A 26,621-nucleotide genomic window follows, 5' to 3' on the forward strand; every position below is an offset into this window, starting at 1 on the left:
TGTTTAGTGTAATACCATGCTATACTTTTATCTATCGACTTCAATCCAGCTTCTAAAGTCTATTTTGTGACCTTGACTTCTTTGATTGCTAGAAAGGTTGGTGATAGAGAGTTAGTTCGCATTCAGCTACATAGAAAACCCCCTAGATGGATGCACATTAAGTGTGAGAAAATAGAGTGGCTTTGTAACCATTCTATTGACCCTTTTTAGCCCTGGGTTTTTGGCTTCTAACTTGAGAGGTTGTCTCTTTTGCCTGTGAAAGGCTCAATAATCAAACTCCAGAAAGCCAAGTAAGCCATTGCTTAAAAATCTTGATTGGTTCTTAATGGCATCAGTCCCATTGGATCTATCAGTTTCTCACTCATACACCACCTCAACACCTTTGGCAATGGGAAATATCAATAACTGACACTCTTGCATCTAGTGGAGAGAAGAGGGAATCAGTAAAGGTTACACGCACTCATGCATATAATTTGAATTGGGCATTCTCAATGGTGTGTAGCTACGATCCTTTTCTTCATGATACATGCCCTTTAGTATCAAATGCTAATGATTGGTTTTTTGATAGTGGTGCTAGCAAGCACATTACTTCCAATCATAGTATGTTTATCTCTCTTGAGAATGCATCTCATGGGGATACTGCCACATTTGCAAACAACTCCTCATATCTAGTGAAAGGTGTTGAAAAAGTGTTGCTTACCACCACCACAACAAATGGTGGGACAATTACACTCTCTAATGTTTTATGGGTACCTAGAATTGAAAAGAACCTACTATTAGTTTTGGCCATTGCTAGGCTTGGTTGTGTCATTATGTTTGTTGATGACAGATGCTTGGTTCATGACATTTTCAATCGAACACCATTATCACTTAAGTTACAGTATGCCATAACCTATACATGATGAATCAGTATGAGAGAGTTGCACATGATGCTTTCTCAGTGATTACTACTTCAGAGATGGTGGATGCAAATATTTTGCATTCCTAATTTGGCCATCTAAATTATCATAGCTTGTTGCTTTTCAAAGGCATGATATGGTGTCTGAGGTGCTACAAATACATGCTCTTGCCCATCATGTTTGCGAGGAGGATTGTACCTAGGGAAAATGCATTGGGTATCATTCCCAAAAGATCGACCAACTGGAGCTATTAGAAAATTATAGCTCATTCATAGTGATCTATGTGGTCCCATGAGGATAGATGTGCATGGGTATATCTAATGAAAGAAAAATCTGAGGTATTTGTGCCCTTTTGACATTTTATCTTTAATTATGATTAAAAATATATTAGGCTTTAAGATTGGTACTCTCCCTATAGATCAGAAGGGAGAGTCTATGTCAAAGGGTTCTCATGCTTATTTGGTAGATACAGACATTATTCATTAGTGGATTGTGCCATACACACCTTAACAGAACACTATGACTGAGAGAAAAATCGATCTCTCATGCAAATGGCAAGATGCATGTTGAAGAGTTAAAGTTTTCCCATTAGGTCTTGGTTGGAGGTTGTCATGTGTGCAACATATGTGCTGAATTAATGCCCCACAAAAGCATTATAAATAGTAACTCTATTAGAAGCTTGGTATGGAAAATGCCTTCAATCTCACACTTTTGAGTGTTTGGATACTTGGCATATACATTAGTGCTAGATCAATAGAGAACCAAGCTTGATGACAAATCTATTAAATTCATTTTTGCACATTAAAGCTTCAAAAGAAAAGGGTACAAACTCTACCATCTGGTTAGGAGGTGGAGTAGAGATGTGTTTCTGGAAAAATAAGCTCATATCATTTGTTGCCATACACAAAACAACATGAAATCTATCCACAAGCCCTATACAATATGATTTAGTCAATTGTATAGCTTTCAAATCCACATCAAGGTGTTGAAATGCTGCCCATAGCAATGGGACTAGCCTATTTTAGCAAGAAACCAGCCTGTTAATATGCCCATAGATGAGGCAATTGTGGATGATGCAATGAATGAGGAAATGCAAGCAATTTAAGCATACAAATGGATTCCCAAATGGTTGTTGGATACAATACGTGGCATTGGATGGCTAATTCATTACCTTACAGGACATGCTCAACATCTCATCATGCATCTGGATTACTAAATCATTATGAAATTTGTGAGCACGTGTAGTGAAAAGGAGGATGGCTTCCATGCAAAGTGAATATGATTCCATCATGCATAACGATACATGGTATCTACCTCATGGGAAGAAGGCAATTGGCACTAAACAGTTTTACAAGCTCAAATGGGAAGAGATGGCACTATGGACCGCCTTAAGGCAAGGCTTTTTGCAAAGGATTATGTGCAATAAAAGAGTATGGGCTTCAAGGACACCTTTACTTCCACTTTGAGGATGACTACTATTAGATGCATAATTGTTATGGCATCTCATCATGGTTGGAATATAGATCAATTGGACATAATAAATGCTTCTTTGCATGGATATTTTCATGAGGAGGTATATGTATCTCAACCTCATGGTCTTGTATAAAAGGTGTAGGAACATAAATTGTGTCAGCTAAAGAAAGCTCTCTATGTAGTAAAGCATGGTACAAGAACAACATACATAGATATTTAATTCCACATGGCTTCTATAATAGTCCAATTAAGAGTCCTCTCTATGTCAAAACAATAAGAGTAGAATTTTCGATCATCGTGTTTGATGTCAATGATATGCTATCGATAGAACCTCATGAGTAGAACATTATAGCATTTAAGGCTGAAATTCAATTACATGACTCATTTGAGGTCAGTGATCTGGGACCATTGCATTTCATTTGGGGAATACAATTTTCACAGTGAGAAAATGGTATCCCCATGATGTAGACAATGTATATATAGAAGCTACTCCAAAGGTTTCTTTTTTAGGGCTACAAGCCAGGTGACATACCTATGGACATAGGTATGAGGCTTAGTCTTCAGAACTCGAGATACCCATTTGATCAAACTTTATACCAATAGGCTATGGGTTCTTTGATCTATTTATGCAACACAAGGCCATGCATACAGTATGGGTGTCAGTTTATCGTAGCCAAGGTAGTAAGCATTGGTAGGCAATGAAGTGGATATTTTGCTATTTGCAAGGTACTCAACACCTTGGATTGTTCTACCCTAGGGGGGGTAGTCCGTAGCTGCATGCTTTTTGTGACTTAGATTTGGCTAGCTACTTTGACACATGAGTGTCACACTATTAGTTTTTCCTTCTTCTTGGGTAGTTCATGCATTTCATGGTTGAGCAGGACAAAACTTTTAGTAGCCACTTCTAGTTGTGAATCTAACTCTAAGGAAACATTCAAAACTACAATTGAGTGTGTATGGCCTAGACGATTATATTCTTATTTGCTTATGGGACACTTGTCACTACCTCTATCTTCATTGACAATTAGCTGTCCGCTAATTCAAAAACTGAGTATAGAGCAAAATTCACAACTACAGTTGAGTGTTTATTGCATAGACAATTATATGTTGATTTGGTTATGGGACCATCATCACTACCTCTATCTTCACTAACAATTATAATGCTTTGGTAGTTGCAAAGGATCCTATCTTCCATGCTTACATAAATAGCATTGAGGTACACTATCATTATGTAAACCTTCAAGGAGCAATTGTCTTCACTAAAAATCATTATTTTCATTGCTTTGGTTATGGGATAGTCACCATTACCTCTATCTTCACTAATAACTAGAATGCTTTGGCAATTGCAAAGATCCTTCCTTCCATTCTTGCACAAAGCACATTGAAACACACTATCATTATATCAAGGAATGATTGTCTTCACTAATAGTCATTTTATCAAGGAGAGATTGTCTTCATTGACAGTCATTATGTCAGGGAGAGATTATCATTATTGTCACCAGCAATTAGAATGCTTTGGAAGTTGCAAAGGATATTGTCTTCCATGCTTGCACAAAGCACATTGAGGTACATTATGTCAAGAAGAGATTGCTTGCAGGAGTGATCAACATGATCTTTGTGCCTACACATCATAATGTGGTAGATATATTCATAAAGGCTTTGCCTCACAAAAAGTAAGATTTTGCAAGCTTTCGAGCTTGCTTCCATTTCATGATTGATGTCACATTCAACTCCAGGGGGTTTGTAAGCACATGTTTTAGAAGTGCCAAGTGGTCTAGTAAGACTCAAACAGGGACACTTTTTACTCCATCTAGTGGAGGTTTTTTCCCTTTATTAGTTCATGTGACCATGGGGCTGCTAAGCGGTTTATCCTTATGTGTACATGTAAAATGATTGCTAGCCTCACACATTGTCTCAATCCATTTTTTGTACTTTCCAAGCTTCCTTTCTCCCTTGCTTTGCTCTACACCAACAAAGCATATGAATCATAAACATGTAGAAACCAGATTGCTTGACTAATTTGGCAACAAATCACCAAGTCCCAAAACCATGTATAATGATAGTGAAAAAAAATTTGACATAGGGAACACACTCTGTCTATTCCCAAGTCCATAGCAAATAAAAGAAGATGGAACCGATGGATGTAGGGGTATTGTAGGGGGTGGTAAAAAAGCCTATTCTTGCATCAAAAAGTGATTGGAAAATAGGTGTCTATTAGAAATGCCTCCATAAAAAATGGTTGGTTTAATAGATGGTGACATATGTTCATCATTTGCATGGTCTTCTAGGAGGTTCCCATGCTATGCAACTCTTTGATCTATGCAATCTTGCCTCAAGAATGAGTTGATGTTCAACAAAGTCCTCAACTATGTTTAGAGAGATATCACATTATTGTGGGCATTATCTATATGGCAATTTGCAAGCACTAGATCTCCTATAAATGAGTTGCAACTATGTATAGAGAGCTATCACCATGTTGTGGGTATTCTCATCTACATTGTGCTTTGCAAGAACTAAATCTAAATTTTCGTCTTGAAACTTCTCTACTTGGTCCTCTCCTATGCTCCCTAATTTGTATTGAATATCATCCCTTGTGTGACAGAGACATTAGTTTGAGGCTTCCATCATTTTTCCCAATCTAAAGAAAAGCCAACCTAAACTTTCTTCACAAAGTATAGTGGCACATATCTATGCTGATGCTTCTTGCCATGTATTGAAGTATATAGTGTGTGCTCTAGGACAAAACTTGAGGTGCCAATAGTTTGTGATCTTCCATTTTCCATGTGATTCAATTGGCTAGGTGGCCCTCTATTGCTTGAATCCATGCTCCCCCACAATGTATGAGCCTACTTCTAGTAGCATCCTTGCTTACTCTAGAGCCTTGGTCCTCAAATGTTGCAACCTATCATTTCTATTATTGTGACCTCCATCACTATCTCATATTGTTTATTTTCTCTAGCAATTTCTCTTAAAGCAAGCTTGCATGGAGAATTTGTTAACATAGCACCAAAATTGTGCTTAGAGCCAACCAAAATTTAACTTGATGTCACCTCATAGAAATTTATGCATGCAGTGTTTTGCTTATGGCACACGCCAAGATCCACATATTAATGCAACTTTATAAAGGCCTATTGACTGGAGAGCCTCCTTGATGCTCAACTATCATAACCTATGTGGATATGCATTTATTAAATAAGCTACCTCTAGCACACAATGATACATACACATGATTTTATGCATACATGACATATAAAACATGCATGAATTTATAAAATAATTTTACGTAAAAAATGCAAAAGTGCATGCATGAGGTGGACATGTCTTAAACAATGTAAAAGTGAACCCATGTAGCATTTCATAGTACTCATTTTATATGTGCTAGAGACATGTACACATTAAAAAAGGCAAAAAAACTCCCTTCAAGAGATTCTAAGCATTTGCACCTAAGAAATAGTCCCATCTAGCCCTTGCCTTGTGGGCATAGGAACTAGTAACGACTCCCTAGGACAAGGCCATGTGTGGGCTTGGATTAGAGAAGAATATACCTCTGAAATCCAAAGTAGGAAAAAATAACCAATGGGGTCCTTATATAAATGTGTCGCCCAATAGTAGTACTAGTACCATCAATACTATGTTTATTACTTCCTATAATATTTATCACAATAACACTACAATTTTCAGAGTGGTAACAAGAACAATATGGAATGTGTTATTTTTTTTCCCAATCTATCACCATTATTTTCAATTTTATTAGTAGTAATAAGATGTTTAAAGCCATTTTTTACTATGTTACTAGCTTACAAAAATAAGTCAAGTAAAAAATGCATATAATTACATGAATATGAAATTCTTGATGCTAACCATGTCTTCTTTGATCTTATTCCTTCTCATGTCAATCATTTACATCACCCGGCACATTGTCCGCATTGTCTACCTACTTCACCTTCTGAGAAAAAACTCTCATCTCAAAAAAGCCAATTACTCAACCAAAATTGATTATACCTATAGAACATGCATCATACGCAATGGACTCAAGAATTATGTTAGTTGGATGAAGATCAATATGCATCACAATGATCCAATGATCCAATGATCTAATGGTCAATATGCATCACAATGATCCAATGCATGCAAGCTTTCACTAGAGTAGATCTTGGTGTATTCTCTCAACCATGTCTCTACGGAAAGATTCCTTGCTTTTATTAAAACATGCTAAACCGTATGCATCGAGTTTCCATGACATTTCTTTCCCAAAAATGCCTCATAATACTACTTGTGCCCCGCTTTGCTCAACAACAAGTGATGCACGTGCTTCTAGAGTTCCACCATTGAAAAAAGGTGTGATTAACGATGGTAGTCCTTCACTTATGACATCAAGGACTTGGACAAGCATGTTGTATGTATAGGTGTCTTTTCATCAAGATGTCTTTCTTGTTCTTGCAATCTTTTCATCAAGATGTCTTTCTTGGATTTTATAGTTTGTGCTCTCCCCTCTCCATATTACATGGCATGTTGAAGCAAGACCAAGGATACCTACCTTGTACACCTTTCCAAAGGCCCATCTACCAGTACAATCTTCAACTTCCATGCCTTCATCCTTGAGATACACATCCACATGGAGCTTGAACTAATGGCTCATGCCTCTTTCTCATGGCTATGGATTCAACTCTCACACTTCCAAACATATCTATGCCAACTAACCAATCTTGCCTACAAAATCGGCGAAGTGGATAGTGAATGCATCTTTCGACTTGGCATATGCTAACTCGGATTATCTCACCAAAGCATGATTTTATATATCCATCCTTTGGCCTTAGCTCCACAATTGACCCTATCTCTAAGGTTAGTGTTGGCCTCCTATCCCAATCCTTTAGATGCAATCTTTGAATTTCTCGCTCCCTAAGTCAAGAGGTGTTCATAGTTCTCTCTTTCATCTAATTCATCTTAGCTTCTATCATCTACAAATCTAAATAAGAATCTCATAGTGCACCTTCCTTCTCACAAGCCTTCCCTTTGCTTTACTAAACTCTTATTATCTTGGGGCATCCATGATTGCAGAGTTGTTGAAGACGAGGGTAATTTTTCTTGATGTATCTATCATATAGCCAATAATCATAATTTGTGTTGGGGTAAGGTGGACCACAATTGAGTCGCAAGTATCTAAGAGAGGAAGATGGTGAGAGATGAATGTTGATTGTGCTTGTGGAAGTGGTCCATTGCTCCAATATCTTGCATTTGGGGTAAGGGTTACCACAACTAGAGCCAATAAATGTGATTGTGAACATGGAGTGATGGGTGAGGTTGCTAGGACTTTTCTTGCTTAAAAAGCTAGATTGATTTCTTTTGTTTGGTTTGATGATGCAATGGTCTAAATTTTACATGTCATACAATAGTGGCCACCTAGATATAAATCCCGAAGCCCCAAAACCACATATATTCACATGCCATAGAGTAATGGACATTTGGATACTAATACCAAACGCCCAAAACCATATGCAACTTGTTAGCATCCTCAGGGAGGAGGAGTAATGGTGTGGTGACTACCAATGGCATTAATAAGACTATTACTTGCAATTATCAACATTTTACTAGTGATAATTGACCAATTATCGATGGTAGTGCCACAAGTATCGACAATAGTAAGACCATTACCTGAATTCTAAATGACGCGGGGGGATTTATACAACTTACTCTTTTATTTCACTAGGTGTGTAGAAGAGAAGTTTACTCTGACCTTTCTTGAACTTTCAATTGAGTAAGAAAACATGATTCGCCATGATTTAGGGATGTAAGTTAAAAGGATAAACATAAAGTTCTAGTAGCTGAAAAATCAGATTTACATTTTGATTTTGTAGCATTAAATTAGAAATTGGATCAAAAAAACATTTGAACAAAATGTTATGAATGCCAAACACGTCGACTTTCTTCTAGATAGCATGTTTATAATTAAAGGGATACATCGTTAAAGAATTGGTATTCGTATGGGCAGGTACCCTAGTTGATCCATTTGTCATGGATCTAGCAATTAAAGATTTTGAGTGCAAAGATACAAGTTCATTGTTGGATATGAAATTTTTCGTAACTTCTGTAAAAATTGAATGCTTTGCTGTGTTTTCAGAAGTGAAGTCCCCTGTCTGCATACAATCAACCACCGTTTCCTGGCTTGGACCACATTTTGATCTTCTCTCAGGCCACATCTTTATATTCTTACCCATCTTTCCTTCACAAAATTTCCCCATCAACCCTCCCAGATGCAAGAGACATTTTTGATAACACGACATATGGTGAAACCTCCTTTGGATCCAGTTCCAAAGTATAATCTACAGCTTTCTCTCCTCGATTAACATCCCCTTGGTACCTGCAGGCACCAAGTAAGCTCGTCCATGATACCTCACTAGGTTGAAATGGCATATGACTAATCAAGTGCTCTGCCTCATCCAATCTTCCTGCCCTTCCAAGTAGGTCAATGAAGCAGTCATAGTGTTTGGGAGCCATTTTATTGCCAACATATTGATCAAGGGCAAACAAGCATTGGTGACCTTCATCAATCAGGCCAGCATGACTACACCCAGAAAGAACACCAACAAAGGTAGCCATGTCTGGGTTCAGTCCTTCCTTCAGCATCAGATCAAAGACATGTAGGGTCTCATTCCCATGCCCATGTTGGGCATATATTGAAATCATAGTATTCCATGTGAAGACATTCCGCTCAGGCATGCTATCAAAAATACCTTGTGCATCCTGCAGGCTTCCACACTTGCCATACATGTTAAGGATAGCAGTTGCTAGTACTACATCTAACGCAACTCCACTGTGTAGCACCTGAGCATGCACACGCTTACCTTCAATTAAAGCTGATTGGCTGGCACAGGCAGAAAGCACACTGATGAAGGTGACCTTAACTGGAATAAACCCTTCCAGATGCATCCGGTCAAAGAGCACAAGGACATCTTTGCAGTGCCCCAACTGGGCATAGGCAGAAATCATGGTGTTCCATGAGATAATGTCCTGCTTATGCATCTTTTCAAAATTTCTTCGAGCCTTTTCCAGGCTGCCGCACTTACCATACATGTTGACAAGTGCAGTCACTACAACATGATCTGACTCAAAGCCGGAGTTCATAATCCGAGTGTGCAGATATTTGCCTTCGGCTAAGGCAGCCTGGCTGGCACATGCTGAGAGCATACTAGCAAAACTGAAATTATCTGGAATTATTCCTTCCAACTGCATTTGATCAAACAGGAGGACGATTTCCCTGCTGTAGCCATGCTGGGCATACATTGCAATCATGGCATTCCACGAGTATAGATTCCTCTCAGGCAATTTGTCAAACGCTCTCCTTGCCTCCTCAAAACTGTTGCATTTTCCATACATGTTAATCAGAGCATTTACAACAACCAGATCTAACTCGAGTCCAACATTTATAATACAGGTGTGCATATGCTTGCCTTTTACCAGGGTTGCCTGGCTGGCACATGCAGAGAGAATGCTGAGAAATGTGACTTTGTCTGGAATGAATCCTTCCCATTGCATTCGATCAAAGATAAAAAGGACCTGACGAATGTGCACATGCTCGGAATATGCTGCAATCAAAGAGTTCCAAGATACAATGTTTCGCGTAGGCATCTTTTCAAATATCGTTTGAGCATCCTCTATATGTCCACACTTGCCATACAGATTAAGTAGTGCATTTGCAACTACAATGTCCAGGTCACAGGTATGGATTGCGATGAGCATATGTACCTGACGCCCTTCCTTTAGGGCTGTCTCACTAGCACAGGCATCAAGAATGCTAATGAAGGTGAACTTGTCTGGAATCGCTCCTTCCTGCTGCATTTCATCAAAGACCTCAAGGGCCTTCTTACCTTGTCCATGACGGCCACAGACGGCAATCATAGCATTCCATGACACCATACTTCGGTGCCTCATTGTTTCAAACACCATTAGGGCGTCCTCAAGCCTATTGCACCTTCCGTACATGCTGACAAGGGCAGTTCCCAAAACAACATCTTTCTCAAGCCCAGTCTGTAAAATGCGGGCATGCATTCGCTTGCCTTCAGCTAAAGCTATCTCGCCAGCATAACCATCAAGAATGCTGACAAAGGTAACCTTGTTCGGAATAAAATCTTCGTGTTGCATTTCACAAAAAAGTTCCAGGGCCTCCACAGCATGGCCATGGTAGGCATATGCACCAATAATTGCATTCCATGCAATCACATCCCGGGTCTTCATTCTCTCAAACGTCTTGCGAGCATCCTCAATGCTTTTGCATTTGCCGTACATATTGACAAGTGCAGTTGCCACTACCACATCTGGCTCAAGTCCATTATACAAAATGCAGGTGTGCACACGTTTGCCTTCAATTAAGGACGTCTGGGTTGCACATGCAGAAAGAATGCTCACAAAGGTAGCCTCATCCGCAATCACTCCCTCCTGTTGCATATTGCTAAAAAAGTGGAAGGCCTCATCGCCACACCCATGCTGGACATACGCTGCAAGCATAGCATTCCAGAAAATCACGTTCCCCTCAGTTATTTTGTCAAACGTTCTCCGTGCGTTCTCAAGGCTGCCACACTTACCATACATGTTCACAATTGCAGTGGCAACAACAACGTCAGACTCAATTATGCTACCCATGAGACGGCCATGAATTCGACTTCCCTCAGCTAGGCATACCAGGTGGGCACACGCGGAAAGAGTATAGACGAAGGTGACCTTGTCTGGAGTCATCCCTTCCTGCTGCATGAGACTAAAGAAACGGAGGGCCTGCTCGCTCTGCCCAAGCTGCGCACAAGCTCCAATGATGAAGTTCCAGGAGTGCGTACTCCTTTCACGCATTCTGAAAAAGAATGCACATGCTTCCCGTATAGCTCCACACTTGCAATACATCCGTACGATGAGGCTCCCTAGAAACGGATCGTTTTCCAGTCCAATTTTACTCATGTGGGCGTGAACGCGCTTGCCATCTGGGAGAGTCTTTGAATTACCACAAGCCCGCATGAGAAAAGCACAGGTAGAAGGATCCGTTGAGGCGCCGAGAGAATCCAGGGTCTGTTTCCACGAGAGAGGTCGAGATGTGGATAGCACATGAGGAACGTATGTTCCTGAGAGGCATGCGAGGCGAGACCAAATGCAATTGCTGTGGATGGGTGGCAGCATGAGCGAGAGAGGAGGTGTCTGCGATGATGGAGTCGCTCGCGGGAAGCAACCCACAAACGATTGAGGACCATGACTGAGATTTCAGCCGTAGCAAGTGCGAGCACAAAACAATCTCTTGAGGGCAGGGATTTATGCCCTCTGGCCACTTGAACATCATAACATAAGTTATAACTTAGAGCATACCCCTCCTTCCTTTGTACATGCCATTGTCTAGAATTAACCATAACAGCTTCACATTTCTTTCAAGTCTTTATTTTCTCCCATATGAGTAGTAAAAACCTTTTTTTTCCCCTGCCTCAAGGGTAGGACTAAGTGAAGATGCCTCTGCAAGAAGCGAAAAAAGCCCACATTTCGTTTTCTTAATTTCTTCAAAAATAGGTGGCACCAACTTTTCCTCCCTCTTTCTATTAGAAGGCAAGCACACGCACACACACACACTCTCTCTCTCTCTCCCTCTCCCCCCCCTCCCTTCTTCTCCTTGGTGCAGATCCAAGTCATCACTCTCTCGTTCTCACTTTCTCACTCTCTCCCCCTCTTTTCCTTACTGCAAGGCAAGCAAGGCAGGCCACTTGAATGTCGTTCACCTTGCTTCTTTCCACTTGAATCTGTTGTCAAAAGCTTTCAATCTGTCATTAAGAACTCTCAAAATATCCTAAAATTCATTCATGTGAGTAGGGATAGGGAGGAGGTAGGGAGAACGTACCCAGGTGAGTAGTTAAGAAAAGAACCCCTTTTCCATTGAATGTCATGATTCCATACAGAGATTCTGGCCATAACAAAAGTTTGATCTTGATTTGAAAGCTTGAACAACATCCATCTAATTTTATTGATATCCCACAACTGACCTCAGCATTATTAGGCCCTTTTTGAAGGGCAGGTTACCTTCAATATGTCAATATTATTGAGAGACCTACCTTGAAATATTTCAAATACCTAAATGGAGTCCAAACACATAAAATTACTCTTGCCTATGAAGAAGATGACCTAACTCTTGACTTCTTCAAAAGCATGCCACAAAGATTTTCAGAGTTCACTACCCTTAGTCTGACAAGGCTCAGGGTTGCAAATAGGAGATAACCTAGGTGTAATTTTTCCATTTAAAAGCCTTCACAGGTCTGACATGTCTGAATTTTCTAAGGAGAAGTTGAGCCCAATCCATGTCAAGGTTTTAAACTACCTTAATGATCCACGAGGCTGCCAGCTTGGATTGTTGAATGTCCACAACCCTCATGCCCCCCTTCTTGGTTCTTGTGCATAAGGACCACCTTACCTTAGATATTCTCTTTCTAGTGGCATCTTTTGAATTTCAAGTCCTACCTTTGACACTAGTAGGATAAATAGAAAATAGCTATAGGATAAATACAATGGTTTAAAGCCATCGTCCTCCCTACCAAGTTAGCCTGAAAAACCATTCACTTGTCAAATTTTCCTTTGAAACTATTTAAGAACCATTTCCATTTATCTTTCGTATTAACATCAAAACCCATGGCGATGCCCAATAGTCTAAAGACTTTCCCTTTAGGGATTTTTTTACAACCTAGCTGCTTTAAAGTCAGCTAGTCATTGCCTTCCAGAGTTGCATATCCTATTTTAGCATGATTGATAATTGAGGCTAAACAAAAAATATCAAGACATTCTAGAACCCCTTGAATGTCCTGAGGAGTATTTCCAAGAGTGAGATTTGTATCATCTGTAAATTTTTGAGTAATAAGTTGTTTGCTAGAAGGGAGTTCAGTTCCCTTTATCCTACCTTTAGTCGCTTGGTCTTGAAGAGTAACTACCCAAGGGCATCAATTGCAAAGGCAAAAAGTAAAGGAGCTTGGAGGCATCCCCATCTAATAGATCTCCTTTGAAAAAAGCCTAAGTCATCTCACAATTGACGTGTTGGAACATGAAGCCAAAGTGAGTGTTTTCTAGTGTTCTAGAGTAGTACTAGACTACTTTATATCCTAGAGTGCCATGTGTCACTATGGGACTTATCCCATATACATGTGACACCTAGAGTGTGTGTGCCTATTCTATAAAGGCATTGTACTTTCTAGTTTTGTTACATCAGTCAACATCAAGCTATCTACATGTGAGTATTTTGGTTCAATACTATTGTCTACTTCCATTTCATTTTTATTTCCATTGTCTTGCATTCTTTCCTTTCCATTCATAGAGATAGCTTGCCACATGTTCCTTCATGTAGTATCAGAGCCACATTGCTCTTAGAGATTGAGGAGAGGGAGGCCGGAAAAGGAAGCCATGCCCTCTCTCTCTTTCTCTAAGTGCAAGAGAGGTGCTCCCCTTCCTTAACCTCATCATCGTCTTCATTCTTGCTACATCTCCCGAGTTCATGTGGAGCTGCCTGAGTTCATGAAGAAGCTGCCCACGCTGTGGTTCCTTGAGCAATGACGTCTTCATTCTTGCTACATCTCCTTGCTAGAAACAAGCCGCCACTTTCTGATGGCCGTATCTTTGGACAGAAGCTGAATTTTGACCTGAAATCTGAAGCAAAGTTGTAGAGGACTTTGAGAACTTCATTTTTTGTTTTCACATCTTTGCAATTCGATGTTCTGGTGAAAAGTTATGGCTCCTGCAAGAAAGTGACGAAATTTTTCCTGCGCGAATTTTTCTGCTTGCCCACGAGTTCTGTTGCCCGTCATTTCTTAGAAGCTGCCTACCACCACTCTTCCTGAAGCTGCTGCTCACTTCTCTACATTCGTGGAGATGATTCGTGGAGCTGATTCGGCCTGAGACAGTGCTAATTCGTGGAGTTGATTCGACCTGATCTACAGCAGCAAGACATTGTTGATTCTTATTTCTCATGTTGACTCCCTCTTTCCTCTTCTTCACCAAATCAACATTGATGACAAATGTGATGTTGCTCCTATTGCTCATAATGCTTCTCTCGTGATGCCCTCTCCCGTGATGACTTCTTCCATGTCCTAATCAAGAATCATTTACAGCCATGGAGTCTTCAAGATCGAGTACCTTTATTGAGAAGTTCACTGGTAAGAACTTTCCGACATGGCAAACAAAGTTGCGTCTTATCCTTATGAAAGATGGGGTCTGGAATGTTGTTTGTGGCAAGGATAAAAAGCCACAATTGGATGAGAAGAAAATTCTACACTGGGAGAATTTAAACGACAAAGCCCTTTCTCTCATTGGTTTGGGTTTGGGTGATGAAGTTATTCATCATCTCGACTTTGATTCCACTGCTCAAGAATTATGGGAGAAGTTTGAAGGTCTCTTCGGCAATAAGGTAATCAATTCTAAGGTCTTTCTCTGCCAAGAATTCTTCAAACTCCAGATGAAGCATGAGGACTCTCTTCTCACCCATCTGAATCATATGGAGTCTCTCATCACTCAACTTGCTACGTTGAAGGCCCCAGTTGGGGATGATGACCAGGTTGCAGTGCTCCTCACGAGCATTGAAGAAATTCCTAAGTATCGGGAGATCATACCAGCATTAAGAGTGGCAAGCATGAGCTACCATGACATGGTTGCTATGCTTCTTGATCATGAAAGAAGGCATAGTGATACTTTTGATGCCAATGCACTATTTACTAAAGGGAGGTTTCCTAAAGGGAAAGGTAACTTCAAACCTTTCAAGTGCACTTACTGTGGAAAGCTTGGTCACACCGAAGATCGTTGCTTCCAAAAGCTGGCCAAACAACAATCTAAAGACCATGCCAACTTGGGTGGGACTATATCCAACGAAGACGAAGACGATGCAGACACCTCTACTCCAATTCATGCTCTCACTGCTCACATCCAAGATCTCTCTCTTAATAAAGAGGTCTATGAACCGGATGATCTTGACTTTGTTTTTTGAGTGTGTCGAAGGTACTTTGCCTTGGGAGTCCCCCTAAAATGAATGCAAATAAATCATGTGTGTTGAATTAATAAAGGTTCTCAGCCTTGGATAGTCCTCCTAAAATGATGTTATTCTCTTTTACTTTATTTGTGTGTGGCTTCCTACCACTTCATGTTATGAAGCCAGGGGGGGATGTACTATGAGAGTCCTATTATTGGCATTGATGGATTTCGTTATCAGGCTTGGCCGAGTTCCAGGATGTTGGTGCACTCCCTAGACCGTTTTGTTGGGTCAGGTAGCCATGCTTCTCTTTTGAGCCTCTGAGCTATTTGGGATGTACAGATTAGTAGATTCATCATGTCATGTCTTGTTCTTGGCTCCATTCTAGTAATCTCTCACCTTGCCTTCATGGGGGGGTGTTGGAACATGAAGCCAAAGTGAGTGTTTTCTAGTGTTCTAGAGTAGTACTAGACTACTTTATATCCTAGAGTGCCATGTGTCACTATGGGACTTATCCCATATACATGTGACACCTAGAGTGTGTGTGCCTATTCTATAAAGGCATTGTACTTTCTAGTTTTGTTACATCAGTCAACATCAAGCTATCTACATGTGAGTATTTTGGTTCAATACTATTGTCTACTTCCATTTCATTTTTATTTCCATTGTCTTGCATTCTTTCCTTTCCATTCATAGAGATAGCTTGCCACATGTTCCTTCATGACGCAAATCTTAGCTAAGGCATTAGTGAGTAACAATCTGACAAAAGAGATGAATTTTGTTCCTAGACCCATGTCCTACAAAAATTGTAGCAAAAATCCCATTCCAATCTGTCATATGCTTTGTTAAAATCAATTCTGAGAAAGCATATATCTTTTTTAGTCTCCTTAGCATACTCATAGCCTTCCAAAATATTAATAATAGCTTCCAAAAGCTATCTTCCCTTTATAAGCCCTTTCTACTCCTACAAAGTCCATCTATCCATTTTATTTTTTAGTCTCGGAGCCAAGGCTTTTGCAAAAATTCTATAACTACAATTTAGCATGGTCAGGGGCATCCAATTTTTTCAATCATTCTTATCTCTATCTTTAGGTATAAGTTTCATTATGTCCCCATTAATATGTTCAAGTAGTTGTTCAGGTAAGATACTTTCTTGCCATAACTTCAACAAACAAGCCCCAACTATTGTGGGGGTTAAAGGTCACTGTGCCTTTACCCCGGTTATGTACAATACTCAAACACATATATAAATGAATGAAAAAGAAGATTAGGGTGTTCTGCACCCACCAAAACTTGTGTGGCTCTGTGTTTCTCTCTCTCCCTCTTCCGTTCTTGCTTCCGTTGAGAGCACTCTCAACTGGTATCAGAGCTCGGGTGATCTAGCTGAGGGTGCGTGAATGCTTGAAGCTCAACAGCTCTGTGGGAAGCTTTGTGGGTGACTTTACTTGCATCCGAGTATGTAGAGACCTTGGAGGAACCTTTGGAAAAGTCACTTTGGTTTTGTGAAGTGGTTTTGAGAGCCTGTTAAATGTTTTCAAAGAAAAAGTCGTTTTTTGAGCTTTCCCTGTTCCATTCGATGACAGAGACTCCGTATTGACTTGTAGAGGCAACTATTGCTTGCTTTTGGTGTCCACTTCACTTCAGGAGCTTGGAAACACCTTCATTCTTAAATCTGGGATCATTTCATTGGATTTCTGACTCACTGTGTCAGTTTCTGCGTTTTTCCTGCCCGAGTGTTGGAACTCAAGTTTGGAGCAACCATTTGCAGATCTGTCACTTCCGGTGGACTCAGGAGGTCCTAAAACTTCTATTGCTCATCATTCGCACTCCGGTGGAGTTTAAAAACAGCTCTGTTTCCAAAAACATTTTTCAGTTCGTGTGTTGGACCCAGTGATTGAGACCACGGTTTCCAAAACCATCTGTCCCATTGCATTCCGGACGCCAAAAACCCCTACATGTCAGTTCTGATGCGATTCGGTGGAGGATTTCCAGAGTTATAGATCTCTGTGTATTCGATTTCGTCTCTCTATTATGCATTTTTCATTCTAAGGTTTTGAAACCTTAGATTTATGCCACATGGCAGTGGATAAGTGTTGACTCCTATTTCTCACTCATCGGTTGGGATTTTGGAGTTCCGGCAGAAGAGAGATATTTGCAGATTTTCTTGCTGAGTCCGATTATGCAATGGCGCCCATGTTTTGAGGCATCTCCAGTTCTATTTTCAGTAGTGGTCATTACCGTGGGACTATAATTTCTTGAGCATTACTTATGCAGATCACTCTGGTTGCAGTTTGAGCAGTGTGCGCTCATTCGTGGTGTGCATTGGGTTGCAGTGGATGATTTATAGGCCATTTGGATGCATTGCGATTTTTATTGGATGCGTTGATAGGCCCAAATTTCCTTGTGGGATGCTATTTTTATGGACGCTTTGCACATGGATGCTATTTTATGCTGAGGGACAGCTTTGACACATTGCAGGTGATGCACTGATACTGCTATGCTCTCTTGGATGAGATATTATTAATGCATATGCCAGTGGACGGTGTTTATGCTTGAGTCATTTGGCACTTATTGGCATTTTGAATTGCCATTGCAGTTGGCATTTTCTTTTGGGCCATATTTGCTCATATGGATGCATAGTATATGCACATGAGTCAGATGCTTTGAGACATGAGTTTTGGTGATATTTCACTCTATTGTGGCATACACATTTGGGCGCACCTGGCATTTGGTGTGATTCTCTCTTGTAGGCACTAGCATTTGGGATTTTTGCTTCATTTGCATCATGGCATCCTCTTCCATGTCTGAAAAGGAGTTTTTTAGCATTAAAAATTTTGATGGGACAAACTTTTCTTTGTGGAAAGAACAAATAAGGGATGTGCTTATTCAAAAGAAGCAGATTAAACCCTTGGCAGGGATTGAAGCTAAGCCTACAAATATGTCTGAGGATGATTGGAATGAGTTGGATGCATTAGCAAAATCTACTATTAGACTTCATCTTGTAGAGTCAGTTTATTTCACAGTAGTAAATGAGTAGACTACAGAAGATTTGTGGAAGAAACTATGTGCCACTTGTGAAAAGGAAACTGCGTCTAATAAAGTTTACCTCATGAAGAGGTTGTTTGAGCTGCAGATGAAGGAAGGGGTCTCCATTCCTTCTCACTTGAATGAATTCAATATTATTTTCAACCAGCTTCAGGCTCAGAAGATGAATTTAGATGCGTATTAAGGCAATATTTCTCTTATGTTCATTGCCATCCTCATGGGATACCTTCCGTATAGCTGTCAGTAACTCTGCACCTGGTGGAGTACTGAAATTTGATGATGTTGTGGGTAGCTTGTTGGCCGAGGAGATTAGATGGAAGTCTATGGACGGCAACAAGCAGGATGCAGCCTTAAATGTGCAAAGGGCCAAATCACAGTTCAGGGGGAAGTCCCAAGAAAGAGGGACGTCTTGTAGCAAATCCAGGGCACGGAACATTGAGTATTACCACTGTGGCAAGAAGGGCCATATGAAAAAGGATTGCTACAAACTAAAAAGAGAGCAAAAGGATAAGAAAAAGAATGCAAATTGGGGTGCAAATCAAAAGGAAGAGAGTCCAAGGGAGGACAAAGGAAAAGTGAAGATCGAGGAGATCAATGCAGTCACACATGATAGTGACAATGACGTTCTCTTCATGTCTAGTCTATCTACAGAGTTGCTTACCACTTCAGATGATGCATATTCCCAGGATTTGGATTTTGGATTCTGGTGCTTCATTCCATGTTACTCCCCATAGGGAATGGTTATCCACTTATGACAGTGGAAAGACAGGTTGTGTGCATCTTGGAAATGACTATACATGTGACATAGTGGGAGCAGGTGACATAAAGTTTTCTTTTGCAAATGGGTCTGCATTTGTTTTGAAACATGTGAGACATGTGCCTAAGTTGACCAAGAGTCTTATTTCAGTGGGTCAGCTAGATGATGCTGGTTTTCACACCACTTTTGGCTTTCAGAGTTGGAAAATTCAGAAGGGCTCTATGCTTTTGGCCAGGGGTGCCAAGTGTGGGACTTTGTATCCCTTACATGTATCAGGGGTATTTGATCATGTTGTTGCAATAACCAAGCAGCCAAGCACTTCTTTGTGGCATTGCAGGTTGGGGCACATGAGCCAGAATGGAATGAAACTCTTATGCCGTTTGGGTTATGTACCGCATTTGAGTTTCTCTGATTTTGAATTTTGTGAGCACTGTCTCTATGGGAAGCAGACTAAATCAGCCCATAAAAGAAGGGGAAAGAAAGAGTTTGAAATGCTTGATTTGGTGCATTCAGACGTATGTGGTCCCATGCCTACACGATCATTAGGCGGGGCTGAATACTATGTGACATTGATTAATGATGCAACTAGGAAAGTGTGGGCTTATGCTATAGCTCGAAAGAGTGATGTGTTCCAGGTATTTCAGAAATGGCTGGCCTTGGTTGAGAATCAGTCAGGTAGAACACTTAAATGCCTACGGACTGACAATGGTGGAGAGTATCTCTCTCATGACTTTCAGCATTTCTGTGATACACGTGGGATTAAGAGGGAGCTCTGAGAGTGCTCTCAACGGAAGCAAGAACGGAAGAAGGAGAGAGAGAGACAGAGAGCCACACAAGTTTTGTTGGGTGCAGAATCACCCTAATCTTCTTTTTCATTCATTTATATATGTATTTGAGTATTGTACATAACTGGGGTTAAGGCACAGTGACCTTTAACCCCACAACCTCCCACTTAAAGGACAATGTGCCTTTAAGGGAGAACAACCAGTGAGCATACTATCCAATGCCCATCAATACACGACAATACTCAAACCGCTGACTAGGTAGACTCTTCGTCAGCATATCTGCAGGGTTATCATCTGTATGAACCTTGACAAGCTCTATGCGCTTGTCCTCAAGTACCTCCCTGATGAAATGGTACCTGACCTCAATGTGTTTGTTCTTTGCATGAAAGACCGGATTCCGTGCTAGCTGAATATAGCACTCATGGAATCACTATGCAATGTCGGTACACCTGTATGAATCCCCAAATCTCCCACTAGCCGATCAAGCCATATAGCCTTCTTGCAACCCTCTGTGGCTGCAACATACTCAGCCTCTGTGGTAGACAAAGCAACGCACTTCTATGCGCGAGACATCCACGACACTGCACCACCTGCAAAGGTGAACACATAACCAGAAGTGGATCTCCTACTATCCACATGCCCTGCATAGTTTGAATCTGTGTACCCAAGTACATGCATGTCTCCTTTACCAAAGCAAATGCACATCTCCTTGGTACCCTTCATGTACCTCATGATGCACTTAACTGCCTCCCAATGCCTCTTTCCTGGATTAGCCATATACCGGCTAACAACTCCCACTGCAAATGCAATGTCTGGTCTAGTAGCTATCATAGCATACATAAGACTCCCAACTGCTGATGCATAAGGAACCTTGGCCATCATGGCCCTCTCCTCATCTGATTTGGGACTATCCGTATGACTCAGTTTCACATATGGAGGCAATGGAGTACTCATTGCCTTCCCCCCCTCCATATTGAAACGCTGTAATACTTTTGTAACATACTCTTTTTATGAAAGCCAAAGGAGTTTCCTACTTCGATCATGCGTGATGTGCATACCAAGAATATGACCTGCAAGTCCCAAATCCTTCATATCAAAGGCCTCATGCAACTTGGCCTTTAATGCATCTAGCTCATAAGTATTCTTGCTAGCCAATAGCATATCATCCACATATAGTGCCAGGATTATCAGGCTACTATCCTTAGCCCTTTTAGTGTAGAGGCAGTGATCAATTTCACTCCTTCTAAAACCCTGGGACCGAATGAAAGCATCAAACTTCTGATACCATTCTCTAGGTGCTTGCTTAAGACCATAGAGACTCTTTTTCAGCTTGCAAACTAAATGCTCTTTGCCCTTTTCTTCAAAGCCTTCCGGCTGCACCATGTAAATGTCCTCATGCAAATCCCCATGCAAGAAAGCTGTCTTGACATCCATTTGCATAAGCTCCATATCCTCTATTGCCACTAGTCCAAGCATGCATCTAAGTGTGGTCATCTTCACAACCGGAGAGAATATCTCATCAAAGTCCACACCCTTCTCTTGCTTGACCCTTTAGCAACCAAACGGGCCTTGTACCTAGGCACATCATCACCTGTGACCTTCACTTTGTAGACCCATTTACATGGCAATGCTTTCTTTCCATGTGGCAAAGAAACCAAGTCCCAAGTCTTATTCTTCATAAGTGAACTCATCTCTGATTGCATAGCATACTCCCACTTGCGTTGATCCTCACGCATCATAGCCTCTCTATAGCAAGAAGGCTCCCCGCAATCAGTAAGCATCACATAGTCTACCCCTGGAACAAACCTATCAGGCGGTCTAGACACTCTAGATGATCTTCTCAAGGGCATTTCAGCTTGTTGTCCCACTTGCATATCAGCCACATTTGGCTCATCATTTCCACCAATAGATGATCCATCATCTACCCTTGATTGTATACCTGTGGGAGTACTTGGTGGTACCCTTTCTTGCACATTTGGTGCATTGACAGCTTGCTGTCTATCAACATGTGCAGGTGGATTCACATCCTGGAAAGTGATTCTCCTCATTTCCACATCCCTCATGGGTGCCTTATGCATCTTCTTCTCATTGAAGACCACATCATTGCTGCGTATGATCTTCTTTGCTTCTGGATCCCAGAGACGATAGCCCATCTCTCCACTTTCACCATAACCCAGAAAAATGCATTTCCTAGACTTAGGATCTAGCTTCTTTCGAAGCTCTTTTGGCACATGTGCATATGCCTCACACCCAAATATATGCAAATGAGAGTAAGAGGGCTTCTTGCCACTCCATGCCTCTTCAGGAATACCACCATCCAAACTCTTACTAGGTGATCTATTGATCACATGCACTGCAGTCTTCATTGCCTCAGCCCAAAAACCACCAGAAAGACTTGCATTGGAAAGCATGCATTGCAACCTTTCTTGAATCGTACGGTTCATCTTTTCTGCAACTGGATTTTGCTCTGGAGTACGAGGGGATGTGAGCTCCCTCTTAATCCCACGAGTATCACAGAAATGCTGAAAGTCATGAGAGAGATACTCTCCACCATTGTCAGTCCGTAGGCATTTAAGCATTCTACCTGACTGATTCTCAACCAAGGCCAGCCATTTCTGAAATGCTTGGAACACATCACTCTTCCGAGCTATAGCATAAGCCCACACTTTCCTAGTTGCATCATCAATGAATGTCACATAGTATTCAGCCCCACCTAATGACCGTGTAGGCATGGGACCACATACGTCTGAATGCACCAAATCAAGCATTTCAAACTCTTTCTTTCCCCTTCTTTTATGGGCTGATTTAGTCTGCTTCCCATAGAGACAATGCTCACAAAATTCAAAATCAGAGAAACTCAAATGCGGTACATAACCCAAACGACATAAGAGTTTCATTCCATTCTGGCTCATGTGCCCCAACCTGCAATGCCACAAAGAAGTGCTTGGCTACTCGGTTATTGCAACAACATGATCAAATACCCCTGATACATGTAAGGGATACAAAGTCCCACACTTGGCACCCCTAGCCAAAAGCATAGAGCCCTTTTGAATTTTCCAACTCTGAAAGCCAAAAGTGGTGTGAAAACCAGCATCATCTAGCTGACCCACTGAAATAAGACTCTTGGTCAGCTTAGGCACATGTCTCACATGTTTCAAAACAAATGCAGACCCATTTGCAAAAGAAAACTTTATGTCACCTGCTCCCACACCTGCTCCCACTGTGTCACATGCATAGTCATTTCCAAGATGCACACAACCTGTCTTTCCACTATCATAAGTGGAGAACCATTCCCTATGGGGAGTAACATGGAATGAAGCACCAGAATCCAAAATCCAATCCTGGGAATATGCATCATCTGAAGTGGTAAGCAACTCTGAAGATAAAGTAGACATGAAGAGAACGTCATTGTCACTATCATGTGTGACTGCATTGATCTTCTCGATGTTCACTTTTCCTTTGTCCTCCCTTGGACTCTCTTCCTTTTGATTTGCACCCCGATTTGCATTCTTTTTCTTATCCTTTTGCTCTCTTTTTAGCTTGTAGCAATCCTTTTTCATATGGCCCTTCTTGCCACAGTGGTAACACTCAATGTTCCGTGCCCTGGATTTGCTACGTGACTTTCCTCTTTCTTGGGACTTCCCCCTGAACTGTGATCTGCCCCTTTGCACATTTAAGGCTGCATCCTACTTGTTGCCATCCATAGACTTCCGTCTAATCTCCTCGGCCAACAAGCTACCCACAACATCATCAAATTTCAGTACTCCACCAGGTGTAGAGTTACTGACAGCTGTACGGAAGGTATCCCATGAGGATGGCAATGAACATAAGAGAAATATTGCCTTAGTCTCCGCATCAAAATTCATCTTCTGAGCCTGAAGCTGGCTGAAAATAATATTGAATTCATTCAAGTGAGAAGCAATGGAGACCCCTTCCTTCATCTGCAGCTCAAACAACCTCTTCATGAGGTAAACTTTATTAGAGGCAATTTCCTTCTCATAAGTGGCACACAGTTTCTTCCACAAATCTTCCGTAGTCTGCTCATTTACTACTGTGAAATAAACTGACTCTGCAAGATGAAGTCTAATAGTAGACTTTGCTAATGCATCCAACTCATTCCAATCATCCTCAGACATATTTGCAGGCTTAGCTTCAATCCCTGCCAAGGGTTTAATCTGCTTCTTTTGATAAGCACATCCCTTATTTGTTCTTTCCACAAAGAAAAGTTTGTCCCATCAAACTTTTTAATGCTGAAAAACTCCTTTTCAGACGTGGAAGAGGATGCCATGATGCAAATGAAACAAAATCCCAAATGCTAGTGCCTGCAAGAGAGAATCACACCAAATACTAGGTGCACCCAAATGTGTATGCCACAATAGAGTGAAATATCACCAAAATTCAAAGCTCAAAGCATCAAAAGATGCATCTGACTCATGTGCATATACTATGCATCCATATGAGCAAATCTGGCCCAAAAGAAAATGCCAATAAGTGCCAAATGACTCAAGCATAAACACTGTTCACTGGCATATGCATCAATAATGTCTCATCCAAGAGAGCATAGCACTATCAGTGCATTACCAACAATGTGTCAAAGCTGTCCCTCAGCATAAAATAGCATCCATGTGCAAAGCGTCCATAAAAAATAGCATCCCACAAGGCAATTTGGGCCTATTAGCGCATCCAACAAGGACCGCAATGCATCCAAATGGCCTATAAATCATCCATTGCAACCCAATGCATACCACGAATGAGCGCACACTGCTCAAACTGCAACCAGAGTGATCTGCATAAGGTATGCTCAAGAAATCATAGTCCCACGGTAATGAGTGCTACTGAAAATAGAACCTGAGATGCTTCAAAACATGGGCGCCATTGCATAATCGGACTCAGCAAGAAAATCTGCAAATATCTCTCTTCTGGCAGAATCCAAAATCCCAACCGATGAGTGAGAAATGGGAGTCAACACTTATCCACTGCCATGTGGCATAAATCTAAGGTTTCAAAACCTTAGTATGAAAAATGCATAACAGAGAGACGAAATCGAATACACAGAGATTTATAACTCTGAAAATCCTTCACCGAATCGCGCAAGAACTGATAGGTAGGGGTTTTTGGGCGTCCGGAACGCAATGGGACAGACGGTTTTGGAAACCGTGGTCTCAATCACTGGGTCCAACACACGGACTGAAAAAAGTTTTTGGAAACAGAGCTATCTGTAAACTCCACCAGAGTGCGAATGATGAGCAACATAGAAGTTTTAAGACCTCCTGAGTCCACCGGAACTAACAGATCTGCAAATGGTTGCTCCAAACTTGAGTTCCAACACCCGGGTAAAAAACGCAGGAACTGACACAGTGAGCCAGAAATCCAATGAAATGATCCCAGATTCAAGAATGAAGGTGTTTCCAAGCTCCTAAAGTAATGTGGACACCAAAAGCAAGCAATAGTTGCCTCTGTGCTTGGAAATTATTTTGTCTTACCACAATCTCAAGTGCTTCTAATTCTTCTTTGAGTTTTTCCATCCTTCTTGCCTTGATTACAACCCTATTTCTTTTGTCATTTTTGAATATCCTCTATGTACACTTAATAGCCTCTTGCCAGGCTATTGAAGCAGAATTAGAATTAGAAAAAGTTAATTCTCATACAAAGCCTATCTTTGTACATTCGCAATTAAGAACAACTGAGGATCTGCCTTACAATTGTTGTGGAGAGGGGTTTGTGATTTAATAGTGCAAGAGTAGAAAACAAAACCATCTTATGATCTATTGTTTGTCCCAAAACAATTTGGGAGATTTAAATTCTATCTAACCTTGCTTCCCTTCTTAGATCCCAAATTATCTATTACACCAGCTAAAACAACTAACTATTCTTACATCCACTATTTGTAGTGTTTCTAAAGGTCATCCCACATTTGTAATTTATAGCCTCTCAAAGAGGACCCTTTCAGAACCATCTATCATCAATATTCTCCACTATGTTAAAATCTCCTAGCAACATAGTGCTATCCTAAAAGTATGTAAGGACTCCCAAGTTGTCATCTTCCTTGTGCTCCTATAGGTGCATAGACTAAAACTATTGCGAGGAGGATATTTTTCATTTTACAATTCAATGAAACCCATCTAGTGTCTCTGTCCACAATCTACCTAATTACACCTTTTCTGAAGTGCGATAGAACACCTATTGCTATTTCATGCCTCCCTTCCTCATGAGTGGTGTAGTACCAAACTCTTCTTCTATGTCCTCACCTAAGTCTCTATTCAAGTGTTGCTTCAATTACCTCAACTTTTTGTAAAGCTAAAATGGTAGGTGAAAGTGAGTTGGCTAAGAAAGTGAGTTGGCTCTCAACCATCCAGCTAATTCCCACCCTCTAAAGGGGGTTGGTCAATCCACACACATTGAGTATAAGAAAAGACAAAGGTCTACTTACCATTTTTATTTTTCCCCTTTTTAGCCTTGGGGGCTAGGCTTTCGAGGGGCATAGTTGACATTTCATCTAAGAAAGTCTTCTTTTGTTTTGCAATATAGCTTGAGCTTTCCCTATTATTGAAAAGTCCTTCTCCACATTTCTTAGGGTGGCAGGAATCTCTTCCTTAGAGCCTTCCTATTGAGTCCCTTTGATTTATCTCATCCTCCAAGGCTTTAGACTAGCCAAGCTTGACTTCACTTTCTCCCATCTCATTATAGTTGTCCACTACTCT

General features: G+C 40.9%; 1 protein-coding gene across 1 annotated transcript; it reads right to left on the reverse strand.

Moving 5' to 3' along the window:
• Positions 1–8,359: 8,359 nt before the first annotated feature.
• LOC147902806 (pentatricopeptide repeat-containing protein At5g27110-like) lies at positions 8,360–11,652 on the reverse strand. The gene has a single exon (XM_087374273.1). The coding sequence runs from the start codon at positions 11,529–11,531 to the stop codon at positions 8,595–8,597; it is 2,937 nt and encodes a 978-aa protein (XP_087230399.1). The 5' UTR covers positions 11,532–11,652; the 3' UTR covers positions 8,360–8,594.
• Positions 11,653–26,621: the final 14,969 nt, after the last annotated feature.

Source organism: Dipteris shenzhenensis, chromosome 4, assembly GCF_047967505.1.
Source record: "Dipteris shenzhenensis isolate YYH24624 ecotype China chromosome 4, Dip_SZ_1.0, whole genome shotgun sequence".
Lineage (NCBI taxonomy): Eukaryota > Viridiplantae > Streptophyta > Polypodiopsida > Gleicheniales > Dipteridaceae > Dipteris > Dipteris shenzhenensis.

Excerpts from the sequence above, each read along its gene's own strand:
- LOC147902806 (XM_087374273.1), bottom strand. The coding sequence starts at position 11,531 with ATGCTGCCACCCATCCACAGCAATTGCATTTGGTCTCGCCTCGCATGC.